The sequence below is a fragment of the Chionomys nivalis genome, chromosome 11, assembly GCF_950005125.1.
Source record: "Chionomys nivalis chromosome 11, mChiNiv1.1, whole genome shotgun sequence".
Lineage (NCBI taxonomy): Eukaryota > Metazoa > Chordata > Mammalia > Rodentia > Cricetidae > Chionomys > Chionomys nivalis.
In genome coordinates, this window is record NC_080096.1 from 35223514 (window position 1) to 35241176 (window position 17663).

The window sequence follows — 17663 nt, forward strand, 5'->3', positions numbered from 1 at the left end:
TAATATATTTAATTCAATGGGGATGTTCTATTGGGAACTCACCAAGGCCAGCTGGCTTGGGTCTGAATAATATATTTAATTTTATGTCCATCAGTATTAGGATGTCAGATTCCCTGGAACTGGAGTTGTGAGACAGACAGCTGTGAGCTGCATATGGGTGATGGGAACTGAACCCAGGTCTTCTGGAAGAGCATCTTAACTGCTGAGCCATCTCTCCAGCCCCCAAAGATTATTTTTGTATTATGTGTTTGTCAGTATGTACGCACCTGCACGATGCACATTCCTGTTGCCCTTGGAGGTGCAGAGCCAGTATGTGGGCACTGGGAATCAAACCCGGGTCCTCTGCAAGTGCAGTCAGTGCTCTTAATCACTAAGCCATCTCTCCAGCCCCCAAAGTTCTTAAATTTTAAAAAATTCTATAATAAAATATATAAATATTCCTTGCAAAACATTAAAATAGATATGTATAAAATGGAAAAAAACTTCCTTTTCAAAAATGAACACACACACAGCAAGACTATGCACACAATGGTCTATACCTATAGCTATACAGAAGAGTGAAAAAGGATCATTTGAGTCCAGGAGTTCAACACCCACCTGAGCTTTTACTGAATATTTACTGTCTATCAAAACTTAAAAACAAGATGTGTAATTGATAGCCAGGTGGTGGTGGTATATGCCTTTAATCCCAGCACTTGCTGGCAGAGGTAGGCAGATCTGACAAGGCTACCTGATCTACAGAGCATGTTCCAGGCTAGCCAGGACTATACAGAGAAACCCCGTCTTGAAAACAGAGGGGGGGGGGAGATGAATAATTGATAATAAAGCTAAATTGTACTAAATTACAGAAAAGAGCCTACAAAGCACATTTAGCACCCTGGGACTAAAGAGATGGCTCAGTGGTTAAGAGTCCTCACTCCCCTTCCAGAGGACCAGGTTCAATTCCCAGCACTCACATGGTGCCTCACAACCATCTGTAACTCCAGTCCCATGGGATGGGACATCCTCTTCTAGCCTCCATGAACACCAGGAATGCATGTAAAACATAGACATACATATAGAGATACCCATAGACATAAAATAAATAATAGTAAAAGTTTTTTTAAAAAGAAAATATTTAGTACCCTCCTTCTCTTTCTGTCTGTCTGGGATAAGAACTCATAATACACGCTGGCTTGGAACTTGCTATGTGCCCAGGCTAGCCTCAAACTGGTCCTCCTGCCTTAGTTAGCCTCCCAGTGCTAGGATTATAGGTAAGGTAGGCCTCATTATGTCTGGCTTGTTTTAGTAAGCCCTCCTCCCCTAAAAAAGAAAAAATTCACTTGGAAAGGAGAAGAACATATAAAAAGTATAATTATAAATGCATCTGAAAAAATATAGGAATTCTTTTATTTTAGTAATACTCCAAAGGTGGGAAAAGCCTAAGCAAGAAAGAAAAACGGTAAATTTGACTTAAAATAAAAAAATCTTGGGGTTCAGCCTAGAGATGAATCAGTCATTAAGAGCACTGCTTACAGTGATATTTTGTTTGTGCTTTAACAAATAAAGCTTGCCTGAAGATCTGAGTGCAGAGCTAAGCCACTAGAGGCCGGGCAGAGGTGGCACACACCTTTACTCCCAGTACTTGGGAGTCCCATGCCTTTAATCTCAGCACTAGGGAGGTGGAGACAGGAAGGGATATGGCTGCGTGGAGGAAGAAATATAAGGCAGGAGGAGAAAGAAGCTCAGATGCAGTCTGAGGTTTGGTAGAGATGGATGCAGTCTGAGGCAACAGTCTGAAGCAGTCAGTCTGCGGAGGCAGTATGAGGAGGCAGTCTGAAGCAGTCAGTCTGAGGCAACAATCTGAAGCAGTCAGTCTGAGGCAACAGTCTGAAGCAGTCAGTCTGAGGAGGCAGTCTGAGGCTGCAGTCTGAGGACAGCATCACTCCTTTGGTCTGAGCATCGGTAGAGATAGTCTAGTGGCTGGACACTCTGCTTCTCTGATCCTTCAGCTTTCACGCTGATAACTGACTTTCTTATTATTACTTTTACTATTAAAAACAATTAGAATTCGTGCTACAGCTGCTACTCTTCTAGAGGATCTGGCCTTGATTCCCAGCACCCAGCTGACAGTTTACAGCCTCCTGGAACTCCAGTGCTTGGTCTACAAGGCTCTCTTCTAGCCTCTGTGGGCACCAAGTATGCAAATAGTACACAGACATTCATATAAGCAAAACACACTTAGAACAAAATAACCAATACAACACAACAAAATAAAAGCTTCAGTATAGGTCAGAGATGTACAAAGCTTTGGCTTTGAGACCCAGCACAATGAGGAAGAAGAATACAGTTGGAGAAAAATATTGTAACTAAAATTTTAGAAGTGAAGTAACAATTCAAGGGAAGAAAGGTTTGCTCTAAGTATTTATATGCTATGTGGGCAGAGAGAAACGGGGAAAGAGAAAAAGGAGGGAAGTGCATGACCTTACAAATATATGAGAAAGAAGCACAATGCAAGACAAACTAGCCAGAGACACCAGGAACAGCAGCCTATGCCTGTAGTTCTAACACTCAGAGGCCGGGGCAGCAAGACTGCCCTGAGTTCAAATTCAATCTGGGCTACACAGTGAATTCAAGGCCATTTTGGCTAGAGGTTAAGACCCTGTCTCAAAAGACTGAAGAGAAAGTAAACAAAGGCTTTCCGCTCACTTGTTTTGAGCTCATATCCTGCTTCTCTGCCCTTCTGTCTGGCCACACTAGCATCCTTACATGTGATCTTTCATTCAGAGCCTCTGGAGTTAACCCACGATAGCTACAGCTTACCTTCCTACTCTGTAGTCTCATTTAATAAAAGAATTATTTTTCTTTCTTTTTTTAAAGATCTGTTTATTATGTATAGTGTTCTGTCTGCATGTTTGCCTGCATGCCAGAAGAGGACATCAGATCTCATTACAGATGGTTGTGAGCCACCATGTGGTTGCTGGGAATTGAACTCAGGACCTCTGGAAGAGCAGGCAATGCTCTTAACCTTTGAGCCATCTCTCCAGTCTAAGGATTATTTTTCTTAAAGTTGCATTTATTAAGTATTATAAAAGATTAAAACAGTCTATGTATTATACAATTTATTATACTATAATACAAAATAAACAGGGAAATAAACTAAAACACTATAGGATAAAATATCACTTGCCTTTCCTGAATAGAAGAACTGAACATGTATCTCAAGCAGCAAGCCCAGACTTGAGGGCTGTAGATATGTATAATTCCAGAAAGCCAACTAAAAGAAAAAGACAAAGTATATCATCAGTCAAGTATGATGGCACATGCCTGTGGTCCAACACCTGGAGACTGAGGCAAATTCTACGGCAGATCTTACCTAAAAATAAAAACAAAATAAAAATTAAAAAAAAATTGTTTTAATAAAGGGAAATTTATTTTTAAATTTTTAAATTAACATGCTTTAGATTATATCATTTCCAAGATTGATCCTTGATGCTCAACAGCGGCACATTCAAAGCTTCACAAATGAGAAATCACATTGATAATACAGAGGCAACATTAACATATCCCATCTACATACAGAAAGAGGTGAGAACATGCTCTTTGTTCTTTCTCGTGGATGTGGGAAAGAAAACTGGTTTTTGGAGATAAAAGTAGGATGTCAGAATAAATTAGCCTGGACTAGAAAAGAGTTGAATTAGAGATTAGAGAAAACTAAAGTTTGTGGCGTAAAATTAAAATTGAAGAAGATCAAATGCTATAACTATACATAGAAATAGCCCAAAATATAGAGATACTTATAGGGAAATCCCCACAATTGCCAGGCAGGGTGGCACACAACTCTAACCCCAGCACTTGGGAAGCAGAGGCTGATGGATCTCTGCGTTCAAGACCAGCCTGGTCTATATAACAAGTTCCAGGAGAGAGAAACCCTGTCTTGAAAAACAAATAAACAAATGCCACAAGAATTCCTTAAAAAAAAAAAAAAAAAAAAAAAAAAGGCTAGGACTTCTCTGTAGCCTTGGCTGTCCTGGAAGTCGCTCTGTAGTACTGGGATTAGAGGTGTGCCACAGCCACCCAGGCATAATTATTTATTTTACACTGTGCTTATTTGTATAGTGGTCATTTCATAGGTAAATCATATACTGTATTATTGTCTATTTTTTTTCTATTTGTAAATATCTTAGTACTTCAGTTGAGTATAAATTCCTTGAAAAGAGATTTTTAAACCCTAACACAATTAAACATGCTATGCTCACAAAAAGCATGTAATAGAAAAATTGAGTTTCTGAATCGTCTTTCTCAATGTCATTAACCCAGTAACTGTAGAGAAAAAGTATTAACACTAAAGGGAACTTCTGTTCAACTGCACATCAAGAAATTTTAATTCTATTACATTGAGCCCTGGATTCTTCAAAGATACCATAAAGACAAGGTAATAAGAGAAGGCTAGAGACCTTCAACTTCAGTTAGAATTCAGAAATACTATATTTTAATTGATTCTAATAGTAAAATATAGAAGCTTAAGAATCAGCAGCTTTTATGGCTTTATAAAATGAGCTCAAGCCAGACTCGGTGACATACTCCTTTAGTCCCAGCACTCTCAAAGCAGAGGCAGGAGGATCTCTGTGAGTTCCAAGGTAGCCAGGGCTAATAGAAAGGTCCTACCTCAAAAAGAAAAGAAACAAATAAACACAAAAAACCAACAACAAAAGATGAGCTCAATATTCATAATACATTTAATTTTTTCTTATCTCTGGATACACACCAGGCTGAAAGGATTTCTTAAGAGAATAATACTTACATTCCCACTAATGGTAGAGAATAAACTTTGGGATCAGATTCCAACAAAAGTAACAATTTTCGTGTTTCATCCATGGTGATATATCTAAATAGAACAGACTTACGTAAGAATAATTTCAAGTATATGCTTTTAACCCAAAACAGGCAAGCTGAGTCCGGAAACATATTTTAGGTAATGGGTGAAAGACAGACCACAGAGACAATATGTGTAACTTTGCATCTATTAATAGTCATTTATGATTTCATACTTAAAATATTTTACTCCTTAACATTACTTACATGCTACTTTTAAATAATGTTAACACTAAAAAGGACAATTTCAGAACCTATTAAGTTACTGGGAAAAGTGAAATTCCTGTTACTGGAAGTGTGCAAATATCTACCAACTTGGTAAGAGAACTGTGACTTCTCTGGGAAAAGACTGCAGATAATGAATCCTCCAGACACATGCCTCCAGCCACTGCCAAAGCGTATGATAACAAAACTCAAAACTTCCCCAAAAGGACATTCTAAAACCTTGGGCTGAATTAAGACTAAGCGAGGGGCTGATGAGATGGCTCAGTGATTGAGGGCCCATACTGCTCTTGTAGAGGTCCCAAGTTTGGTTCCCAGCACTCATGCTGGGCAGCTCACAAACACTTGCAACTCCAGCTCCAGAGGATCCAACATCTTTTGGCTTCCTCAAGCACCTGCACTGACTTATATAACCTACTCTTAGATACACAAACATACATAATTAAAAAAACAAACAAACTAAAACTGAATATCCCATGTCCTGCTTGCTACTAGAATACCAAGAGATTGCAGATGGGTAATGCAAAGACAGTTCATTCTGTGTGAGCAAATGGACATGAGCACAGGTAAAGGAAAATAATTTGATGGTCAATTTAAAAGAAAACATTCTCATGTTAAAGAACACTTTATTATTCCAGAACATATAAGTGCTTCATTCAAGTAGTTTTTGGTCATTGTGGCTTTTGATCATTTGTAATATAATTAATACATTTCCTACTGTGCCATTTCAACCAGCAGGCATGATTCTAGTCAGAATGTGAATTCAAAATGGGACATCCTTGCTACTCAAAGGAAAAAGTCCTTTTTTTCTTCTTCTTCTTCTGTAGAAGAGTAGAGTGTATCATGGCAAGCGTTTTTGGCTCTAGAAACCTAACAGGAACTAGGGTGGAGTCAGTGGGAAATAAAGCCAAAAGTGTAACGAATGCTTACAGCCACTTCTGCTCAAACTTTCAAGCCCAGGTACTTCCACTGTGGAACCCTGTCCAGTGGATGTTAAGTAAATGACAATCCAGGGAAGCAGTCCTGCGGAGGATCAGAAGGCATGCATCTTGACCTGGGAACTCAGGGACAGAGTCACAGGAGTCCGTTCTGCTACTGAAGTCAAGGCCACCCTTCAGCAGGTGAGCATGTGGTGAGCAGGAGCACGGCAGATCTTTCCTGGCCTTGTTCTCTACCTGCAGTGCCCATTACCAACAGCTAAAGCACACACTATGCATAAATTCTTCAGCATTTTTTAGATTCTATCAGATCTTTGTTAATAAAAAAAAGAAAATAACTTATAAGGTAGGCAAAATACAATTTATTTTTCCCTCCACTTTTTTTTTTTTTTAAATCAAATTATATATCAACTGATATATTTTGTGTGGTGTTGGGGACTTGGAGACTGAATTTAGACTCAGACTTACACATACAAGTACGCTATCGGTGAGTCATAATTCTAACACCACAGCCAATATTTTCTTTCTTTTTTGGGGAGGATCACTATGTAGCCCTGGCTATGTCTGAAACTCACTATGTAGACCAGGTTGGTCCCAAATGCACAGAAATCTGCCTGCTGCTGCTTCCTAAATGCTGAGATTAAAGGAGTCTGACATCGTGCCCTGAAATATACTTTAATATAATTTTTTAATTACCAACTTTTTATAGGGTGAAGCACAACTGTGTAACAAAAATAAGACTGTTATACTACAACAGCCGATTGCATACTTAGCATATGCAAAACCGTAGATTGAATAAACAGGAACAAATATTTAGAAATAAGTAATTTGGGCTGGAAAGATGGCTCAGAGGTTAAGAGCACTGGCTGCTCTTCCAGAGGTCCTGAGTTCAATTCCCAGTAACCACATGGTGGTTCACAACCATCTATAAAGGGATCTGGTGCCTTCTTCTGGCATGAAGGCATACATGCAGGAGGAACAGTATAATTAATAAATAAATAAAATCTTCTTAAAAAAATTAGGAATAAGTAATTTTATCTCCCCTATTGCTGACCAAATGGCTGGATCTCTAACATGAAAAAGACTACAGAATTTAGTACTATGTGGGTATCTTGAGAAATATATTAATTCAATCAATATTTATGAGCTTGACTAATGGATTTTTTTACTTACCCATGTTTATAGGTTCCTTGAATTTGAGCAATATTCAGATTACTACTCAGGTTTCTTGCCAGAGCTGTAGGAATGATGGGGACAGGCTTCACAGGCACACATTTGAAGGAATTTGCTAGTGTTATTGCTGCCCAGTGCAAGTCAAAATCCACACCATCCAAACTCTCCCTGGAGGTGATTTGAGCTCGCAGGGAAAGCAGCTTTCCACAGTCCAAGCAATCTTTGCTACATACATGGTACTGCAAAGCCTGAGGAACCAATATCATAAAATTATAACTTTGAAATGCATCCATAACTTTAAAGTTCTTAACATTGTTATAGACACCTCTGTAATATCTTACAATGACAAAATTAAATTAGTTCTAATTAACATTTCAATTCTCATTTCTTCCACACGATCAAAAGATTATGTGAGTAATTTAATCAGCAGTCTTAAGCTCCAACATAAGTTTCCAACTTGGATGTCTAACAGCTCTTCAATTTTATTTATTTGTTTTTTTTGTTTGTTTGTTTTCGAGACAGGGTTTTTCTGTGCAGCCCTGGCTGTCAAACTCACAGAGGTTTGTCTGCCTCTCAAGTGCTGGGATTAAAGGCATGTGTTAATACTGCCCAGGTACTCTAATTCTTGCTGGGCAATTATCACCTCTAATAAATTTTACTATACTGGGGGTGGGTGGTGGTGGAGTAAGTAAATTAATTATGACTCAGCCTTAGAGAATCTCAATCATTCCTTTTTGGTTCCTTTTTCAAATTATTAGAATAACTCTTCTTGCATATTTATCCTTCTTTACTATGCCCTTTCTATCCTTACTGCTACCACTGTCTGTACATGTGAGATAGATGTATACATACACACACACAGACACACCCAACACACATCCAACCTAGTGGACCATTCTCTCTGGCTTCAGTCAGCTTTCCTGATCAGATTTGACAGAATCGTCTTTTCAGAAACCTCCAATAACTACACAAAAATTTCCTTTACCTAAAAAAGTCTCTCTATAATCTGATTAAACAATTATTCCAGTCTAATAGCCCTTAGCAGAAGTTTATATACTACTAGCAACCTTGAGCACTTCCTGAACTTTCCTGTCTTGATCACATCTCTTCCTCTTCTGGAATATTATGCATATCTCTGGCCTCAGAAACCACATTACCTTGGATTTTTATGTCCACAATAACTCAATCACAGATCATTACAAATAATTCTCATTACAGACTTATTAAAATACTATAAACCACATACAGTACGATTCTTATACATAATTAAAAACATCACCTGCACTTCAGACACAGGACTCAGAGGCCCTGAGCTAGACATGACCCAAAGCCTCCTCCCAGAGGGCTAGCTTTCAACTACTAGAGGTGCCGTGCCAACTTCCAAGGGAGGCAAGCAATTAGTCCTCCCCACCTGTGACACCTATGGACCACAACAAGGACGCATGGCACACTAACCATACAGGAGCACTAGTGGAACACATATCATGGTGGTAACCAACAGCTTTCTAATTGGACTTCAAACCCACTCAAGAAAGAAATTGTGTCGGTACTGGAAACATGGCCAACTGCCCAGGGCTAGAAAAGTCATGGATTCTGGAAAACCTTCAAGTTTACTGAACTACATAATTCCCAAGTACAATCTAAATATTTACCCTTCCTCAAATAGGTAAGTTGTAATTCTCACCCCTCATCAAAGAAACTTGTCTTTGTAATAGGAGGCCATTACAGAAAACCACAACCAATCAAAATGCAGAGATTAAGTTCCAATGGGCACTTCTATAACACAACTCCTGTACCCAAGGCCCAGGGATTATTGCCTAAGAGGACAGAAAGATTGTAAGAGCCAGAAAACAGGACGTTTGTTGTGAGATTGTCTCTACTAGAAATGTCAGAGAGGGTATACAAATGAAGTCTCACCAACACGGCCGCCTAAATAAGTCCCAAAGAATGACACCACCACCAATGAACACGCTGTCATGGAAGGCGGAACTCTTGTGAGGCCTCAACCTTAGACAAAGGGCTACAGGCAACTGAGAATGTTGGGGGGAGGAGGGGGAAGTCTTCCCCAGGGAAGAGGACACTAATTGGTTATCCAATATTAAGTGGTTGGCCCTGAGATAACATTATACAGATGGAGTAGGTTGAAGCTGTGTGTGTCTATGTGTGTGGGATCTGTAACAATAATTTTTTTTAAAAGCCATAAATTTGAGAGAGCAAGAGGAGTGAACATGGGAGGGAGGAAAGGGGGAGATGATGCAATTATAATTTCAAAAAATAAAAATTGTTATAAAAATGTTATGAGTGAATTTCACCTTTAAAGTTGAACTGAAGTCATCTGCATTATGAACTATCATATCTCTTGAACAAAGTCCTTGAGTATGAACTTTGCAGGGGATCAGAAAATCTCCAGGAAGAGACGCAGTAGGAGCTCTTTCTAAGCACTCGGGGACTGCTCGGCCAGGGTCAAAGCGATCCACTGTCAGTGTCACACCTTCTTCATCTGCAGACACAACAGCAGCTGTTACATAGCATGCTAACCAAACACAGAAAACACCAAACCAAACCACATTTCAGCAAAGTACTTTGATCATACTGGTAGTATATTAAAATCTTACATTAAAAAAAAAATGATTTGCTGATAGTCTTCAGTTGACTACACCATGAATTCTGTAATGGGTAGTTCACTCATTTTCATACCCATGGTGTGTAGCAAAGATATTAGCAAAAGCATATACAGCAGCTGGCTGAAACAAATGTACATTCTATAATAGCCACACAATATTTTTTTTACAACATATTACCTTCATCCACTGTGAGAAAACCAAGTAAGAAGCATGGCACATTGTTTTTATTCTGCTTAGCATGACGATAAGCAAGTCGGATGGCCTTTTCAGTTACCACAAGTTTTGGCTTTCTGAAAAATAAGAAAGTCTCTTAAGAATGTGGCATACCTGATGCCCTAAAAATAAAACCCTTCTATAAAGGACTGACTAAAATATAACACAGAGTTTGGCCAGGAGGTGGTGGTGCACACCTTTAATCAATCCTAGCAGTCGGGAGGCAGAGACAGGCGGATCTCTGTGAGTTCGAGGCCAGCCTGGTCTACAAGAGCTAGTTCCAAGACAGGCTACAAAGAAACATAGAAACCCTGTCTCGAAAAACAAAACAAAACAAACAAACAAAAACCATATACCACAGAATCTAAAAAATGTACACAAAGATTACCATCAGGAGATCCCTAGTTATTGCCAAGTAACCCCATAATAGACAAGGCCACCTGAAAACCATATTGGCCATAAACTGACAAGAAAGGTACAAATGTCCCCCAGGCTCTGGCCTACCCTGGACCAGAGCACAAATTGATAAACCAAGAGGACAACAGGTTTCTGTAAATAAAGTTTAAGAGAAATAGTCACATTCACTTGTTTACATATCATTTATGTCCAGTAACAATACTCCTGAATACCAAACATAAATAAATACATTTAAAACAAAAGAGCTGGTCATGGTGGCATACACCCTTAATCTCAGAGCTCAGGAGGTGCAGACTTCTGTAAGTTTGAGGCCAAGCTGGTCTACATAGTAAGTTCAGGCCAGGCAGAGCTATGTAGTTCCTATCTTTAAAAAAGGTGTGTGTGTGTGTGTGTGTGTGTGTGTGTGTAGGGATGGCTCAGTGGTTAAGAGCTAAAAGGTGTGTGTGTGTGTGTGTGTGTGTAGGGATGGCTCAGTGGTTAAGAGCTAAAAGGTGTGTGTGTGTGTGTGTGTGTGTGTGTGTAGGGATGGCTCAGTGGTTAAGAGCTAAAAGGTGTGTGTGTGTGTGTGTGTGTGTGTGTAGGGATGGCTCAGTGCTTAAGAGCTAAAAGGTGTGTGTGTGTGTGTAGGGATGGCTCAGAGGTTAAGAGCTCATCCTGCTCTTCCAGAGGTCCTGAGTTCAATCCCAGCACCATCAGGTGGCTCACAACCACCTGTAATTCCAGTTCCAAGAGATCTAGCCTCTTCTGGCAACTGCACTAACAGGGTTAAAAATGAGCACTAACATAATTAAAATAAATCTCCAGGCAGTGGTTACATATACCATTGCTAGGCAGGGAGATCTCTGAATTCAAGGCCAGTCTGGTCTACAGAGTGAGTACCCTGTCCTAAGCAAATGAACTCTATAGGGTTTATTTTACTTTCTCTCATATTTTAATTTTTTGAGTCAGGATATCTACACCCCAGACTGGCCTCAAATTCCCTGTGTAGCCAAGAATGACCGTGAACTTCTGATCCTCCTGCCTCCTCCTGAGATTAAGGCATGTACCAGCAGGGGGTTTATGTGGTGCTACAGATTGACCAGAGCTTCAGCAGGTAAGGAAAGCACTCTACCAAATGAGCAACACCCCAGCCAAGTTTAGACACACTTGAAAAAGAATCATTCAGAACTTATAGAAATAAAAGATTAAATTGATTAAAAATTCAAAGGGTTGGGGCTAGAGAGATAGCTCAGCAGTTAAGAGCACTGACTGCTCTTCTACAGGACTGGGGTTCAATTCCCAGCTCACACTGTCTGTAATTCCTATTCCAGGGGACCCAACACTGTCACACAGACATATACACTGGCAAAATACCAATGCACATAAAATAAAAATTATAAAATAAAAATTCAAATGATTACATAATCAACTGGAAACAGGTATACAACTGTTTATTATTTGATATTCAGTGAGATCCTGTTTCAAAAGCTAAAGTGGAGAGCAAGAGGGAAGACAATGGACATCAACTCTGGCTTCCACAAGTGAACACACACACAAATCAAAGGGAAAAACAGTGAACTTGGGGATTTAGGCAGTCCAACTTATAATTAGTAATAACAATCAAGTCTGTCTTAATATTCTTTAATGATTCATGCTATACTGGTTTGATTGAAAAGAGAAACATACCTGTAGTAACAGAGATGCAAGCAGATGAAATCTCCAATTGGCATTGGGTTCCAAAGAGCCAATTTTGATGGGGGAAAGTGAAAAGGTACCATCTTGCTTGAAGAAAACCTTTAAAAAAAATTAAAGTACAAGGAAAAAGAAACAGTTAATTCTCTTTGCCAGGCATTCCAAGTCCTTAAGAGGCCAAGACTAAAAATTCCAGGCCAGCCTAAAAAACAGCTGAAGGGAGCAATGTGAAGGTCATGAACAGCAGTGCTTTCTCTCAAGAGTTATGCTGAATGTTGAACACATATGTAAAATGCTTCAAAATAATTTCTAATTCATTGATAAGTATTTAATGTCTTTTTCTTTCATTTTCCACTCTACAGCACCTTTAAAGATCAATCTATAATAATACTTTCCTCAGCACAGTAAAGAAAGGGTCATGCCAGCTGAAATCCTAACTATAACTCTCATTAACTATATAATAGATTGATCAATACCTCTATGTTGTAGTTTATATAATTAAAAAATACTGCATAGGGCCAGGCATGGTGGCACACACTTGGGAGGCAGAAGCAAGCAGGTCTATGAGTTCAAGGCCAGCCTTGTCTACATAGTGAGTTCCAATAGAGCAAGAGCTATGTAGGGAGCTGCTCAAAATACATGAGAGAGAGAGAGAGAGAGAGAGAGAGAGAGAGAGAGAGAGAGAGAGAGAGAGAGAGAGAGAGAAGAACGAATAAAAATACTTCAGTAGTGTGATACGACAGAAGGGTCAAGATGAAAAGGAATGTGATAGCCTCCCTGATCATGTTTCCTATTGTCTTTATCAAGAACATCTGGCACAAAGGAAGCAACAGGGAATAGAAAAGCTACCCATGGGCATAACTGTAGTTTATAAGAAAAAGAAAATCCATATGCCACCATTAATTGTTCCTCTCTAGGGGCAATAAAATGATCCAAAGAACTAAATCACCCAGTCAGTGTGTCAGGTCCTCCATGTAATAACAGACTAAGAAAAGCAGGGACAGGTGGCCAGCTCCTCCTTCCTACTCCACTTAGGAAAACATGGCTTAGGGAAACATGAGGAAAATTGGGATAGCCAATGTGAGATGGTTACCTGCAGGGACTAAGTGCTCAGAAAGAAGAAACCAACACTTCCATTCCTCTAGGATAGAAGTAAGCAATCTTACAATTTACAACCTCAGTTCAAGTGATTTCTCACCAATAAAACATCAATGTCATTAAGTGAGAGAAAAAGAGAGCTAATATTTACTAAGTGCTCACTATATGCCCAATCCTTTAGTTTAATCAGCATATTTAATACCTTCCTGGTAACTGATTAAAAAATGATTCCCATCTTCATCTTACAGTGAAGGAACTAGATCAAGGGATCCACCTAACTAAAGTAGGACCAGATATTCCTATTCCGAAGACTGTGTTCTCTTTTCTCTTCCAGTGTTCTGTCCCAAGTTAATGTGGGTAGCTCTAGGAAAACACTGCATGAAAAATATTTTAAAGCCAGGCATGGTGGCGTGTGCCTGAGGTCCCAAAGCTTGAGAGGCTAAGGAAAGAGTATTTAAATGAATCCCACATTTCAAGACCAGCCTCAGTAACACAGCAAGACCTCCATCTCAAATAACTAAACAATCAGGCACAGTGAAACATGCCTATAATCTTAGCATCTGGGAGAATGAAGGAGAACTGGGTGAGTGTGAGGCCAGTTAGGCTATATATCAAAACCTTGACTCAAAAAAAATAAAATAGGACCTGGAGAGATGGCTTAGCGATTAAGAGTACTTGCTTCAAATAGCAGAGGACCCAGATTTATTCTTAGCTCATGCATGGCAGTTCACAACCATCTGTAGCTCCAATTCCAAGGTATCAGATACTCTCTTCAGGCCTCCTTAGGCACCAAGCATGTATGTGGTACAAATACATACATACAGGCAAAACATTCATACATATAATAAAAAGAAATAGTTAAATATATAATCAATCAAATAACGTGTCTATACCTGGTATTCATCTGGTACTTTTTATAGAGGAACTACAGGTTCTATACTTGGTGAGTGATTTATTCAATTTCTGGTACTCAGTATCCTACAAAAATAAAAGGATATTGTTAAACATAGAAAAAGAAACATTACTTAAATACATAATAACAAAATTAAGCTGCTTCTATGAAAAGTAACTATGGAATAATAAAATTAAGTACTGTAAATCTTGGGATATATTATACTTGCCTACAAATGCAAGGTCCTATGTTCAATACACAGAAAAATAAAAGATTAAATGTCAGCAATAGGTTTTGATTGCTTTCATACTTAAGTCATTCAGTCTATACACTAACTTTAATATTTAATTTGGTATACATATTCATTAAATGAGGTGCATATTTTATCCCAAAATCATTTTCTTTTTTTTTAAGACAAGGTCTTGATGGTGATGGTGGCACATGTCTTTAATCCCAGCACTTGGGAGGCAGAGGTTGGTGGATCTCTGTGAGTTTGAGGCCAGCATGGTCAAAAGAGTGAGTTCCAGGATAGCCAGGGCTGTTACACAGAAAAAGCCTGTCTTACAAAACAAACAAAAAAGACAAAGTCTCACGGTGCACAGGACTTAATCCCAGAATTTGGGAGGCTGAAAGAGATGGATCTCTGTGAGTTTGAAGCCAGACTGGTCTACACAGTGAGTTCCAAGGCAGACAGTGTTTGCAGAGACCCTGTTCAAAAAAAAAAAAAAAAAAAAAAAAAAAGACAAAATAGTAAATGCTGACCTATGTAGAAAGGACTAAACAGTCTGTACTTTGTTTGCTTCATTAGTAATTAATGAAACTATCCAGTAGGATTTTAGACATATGGATTTGAAACCCAAGAGAGGCAGAAACTAAAGGTTTGCTGTGTGAATGAAAAGGCATAAAATATCAGTGAGAATACCCAGCAAGTTTGTATTTGGATCCAAACTATGAACACAGAGTCTTTCACAAGTCAGTTTGTGGGGACAGAGATTTCCTACTTATCGTCCCAAGAATGAGTTTCTTGAGTTCATTATAGCTGTTTATAAATTCATTCATAGATTTTCCTGTTTGGTATGTGTGTGTGGTTTCCTAGGGGTTATGAGGCTTGTCTCTCAAGTTCTGGGTTACAGGGATGCACCACCAATGCCAGCTAGCATTCATTGTATTTTTTAAGTCTTAATTTTTAACTTTTGTGCATTGTTTCAATTTTAGCAAAAAAGATATTGTCTGAGGAAGATGAGGCAGCTTAGAACTTGCTGAACAAGGCTAGGGACCTGAGTTCAATTCCCAGAAGGCAAGATGGAAACAAAGAACAGACTCTGGGAAGTTGTATTCTGACACCCGCCCACCACACTCTGAGGGACACGGTTTCCTGCTCTCACATACACATATCACACACACATACACCACCAACAACAGTAATAATAACAATAGATAAAAATCTATGGCAAATAACATGGCTCAGAGGATAAAGGTGCTTGCTGCCAAAACAACTGGGAACCTGAGTACCAACCAACTCCTGCAAGTTATCCTCAGATCTCCCAATTATACTGTAGTATGCGAGCGGTACACAGGCATACACACACACACACACAGACAGAGAGTAAATTTTAAACTCTAATAAAAATTTTAAAAGGAATTATCTGACTCAATTACTAAAGGATTACTAACACAAAAGTTAAGTCATTTAGAAGATACCTTTTCCATAACATCCAAGGCTGAAAATACCCGAGAGAACAAAATTCTGCAGGATATGACCTTTAAAGATCAACTAAATGTCCCCCATAGAGATATTTCAACTTCTTGAAATACAAACTTTAACAAAAGAAGGAGGAGGAGGAGGAGGAGAAGAGGAAGAGGAAGAGGAAGAGGAAGAGGAAGAAGAAGAAGAAGAAGAAGAAGAAGAAGAAGAAGAAGAAGAAGAAGAAGAAGAAGAAGAAGAAGAAGAGGAAGAGCCTTTCTTTAGCACTTGGTTGTCATGGCAACAGTAATCACATTGATAACTCTACCTTCACAAAGTAGTATATAAAGTGCCATTTTCCTTCACTAACAGGAGTGTTTTTAAAGGCCTTATCTGTCTCTCCTTTTTCATGCATTAGGCCTTTTTCTTTTTCTTTTTTTTTTTTTTGCATTAGGCCTTTTTCATTTGAAAACGATCAAATGAGATTTGATAAACTAGTTTATCTTGACAGTATTATGTAAAGCTAATGGCCAAAACTGCACAAAACATATACCTAGCTATATAAAATAGAGTAGAAAAATACTCTCCTCAGATAGATGTTATCATCCTATAGCAAACAAGAACCATTAGGTCGTCCTCACCTCTTCTCCCTCTTACCCAGAGTAAGTTCTTTCCAACCTCCCACCTTAGTTGACCTCCCACCTGCCAGATTCAAGGACAAGTCCCTCCAGGGCAGACACAAAAGTGTCTTTGAACAACAGGTTTTCTCCTGCTTAGAAAGTCAATGGCTTTTCTTCATATACAGAATAAAAAGGCCTACCCAATCTGCACCCGAAATTCCTCGTCATTCATCCTCCATCTATCAGCAGTCTTCGATGGGACTGCACAGGCGGTCCTCCTCCTTTACTTCGAATTTCCTACTAAACCCTATTATCCAACTTCCACCTCGAATGTTAAATCTCTTATGGTGACATCACTGCCCCTGTGTTCTGACACGGTATTTCACACCTCGCTTCTGACATAGGTCTACTTCCTGTAGGTCACCGACTATAAACACTAACAGTCCGGGTCAGATAACGTCATGAATGCAAGAACAAGGATCACGGTTTCAGTCCCCAAGAAATTTTTTACAGTGAAAGCAATCTGAGGCACGTCACAAATATAAACCTCTTTCACGTTCTTTAGCAGACAAGAGGCAAGGTTCTGACGTCCGCTTTCTTTCTCCCCTGGCGGCCCTGTGGTCACCAGTCCCAGCGCGCTAACGCGGACCGTCCCTCCCAGGCCACTTGTTACTCACCGTGCTTCCCGGGCCCGGCGGGCGCGTCGGGGGACCAGGAGCACGAAGATCCACCGTCGGTATCGTCACGGCCGCCGCCAAGCCGGGGTTTGTTTCTAGGCACCCTAAGGCCGATTCCAAGAAGCGTCCCAGACGACTGTGGCCCCGCCTCTGGGACGTTGGGGTCGCGGGAACCCAGGCGGCAAATGCCAGCAGCAGGAAACCGAAGGGCGCGCCGCGCCTGCTGATTGGCTAGAAGCCCGGCCAGTCCCGCGACAGGGCGGTCTAATAGCGTCACGCAACGTCTCCGCGGCTCTCTGCTGTGACAACCAATCGGATCCCGGCCTGGGATTCGATTGCCCAATCCCAAGGCTCTTTGGAGAACCGAGGGCGCCACGAAAGAACCGGATCACAACTCCGATGATTTAAAACTACATTTCATCAACGGTTAAGTTCCGGGATGGGTTGGCCAAACCCAAACGCATGCGCAATTAAAAAAAAAAAAATCCCAGCTGACTAGTCAGAATTGCTTCCTGCGCTGATTGTGCTCAAATGGCTAGGATCCTCTCATCCGAACTTGGTGGTTCTTTTCCTGTTATTC

General features: G+C 39.8%; 1 protein-coding gene across 1 annotated transcript in view; it reads right to left on the minus strand.

The window, feature by feature from the left end:
- Stil (STIL centriolar assembly protein) overlaps window positions 1-17214 on the minus strand; it is a 47757-nt gene extending 30543 nt beyond the window's left edge. The window contains exons 1-8 of the mRNA XM_057784440.1: window positions 17084-17214; window positions 14104-14188; window positions 12107-12214; window positions 9989-10101; window positions 9500-9687; window positions 7188-7435; window positions 4784-4867; window positions 3170-3256 (exon numbers count right to left, since the gene is read on the minus strand). Of these exons, the coding sequence (XP_057640423.1) occupies window positions 3170-3256; window positions 4784-4867; window positions 7188-7435; window positions 9500-9687; window positions 9989-10101; window positions 12107-12214; window positions 14104-14114 (839 nt within the window). The 5' untranslated portion in view covers window positions 14115-14188; window positions 17084-17214. The remainder of the gene's footprint in view (window positions 1-3169; window positions 3257-4783; window positions 4868-7187; window positions 7436-9499; window positions 9688-9988; window positions 10102-12106; window positions 12215-14103; window positions 14189-17083) is intronic.
- Window positions 17215-17663: the final 449 nt, after the last annotated feature.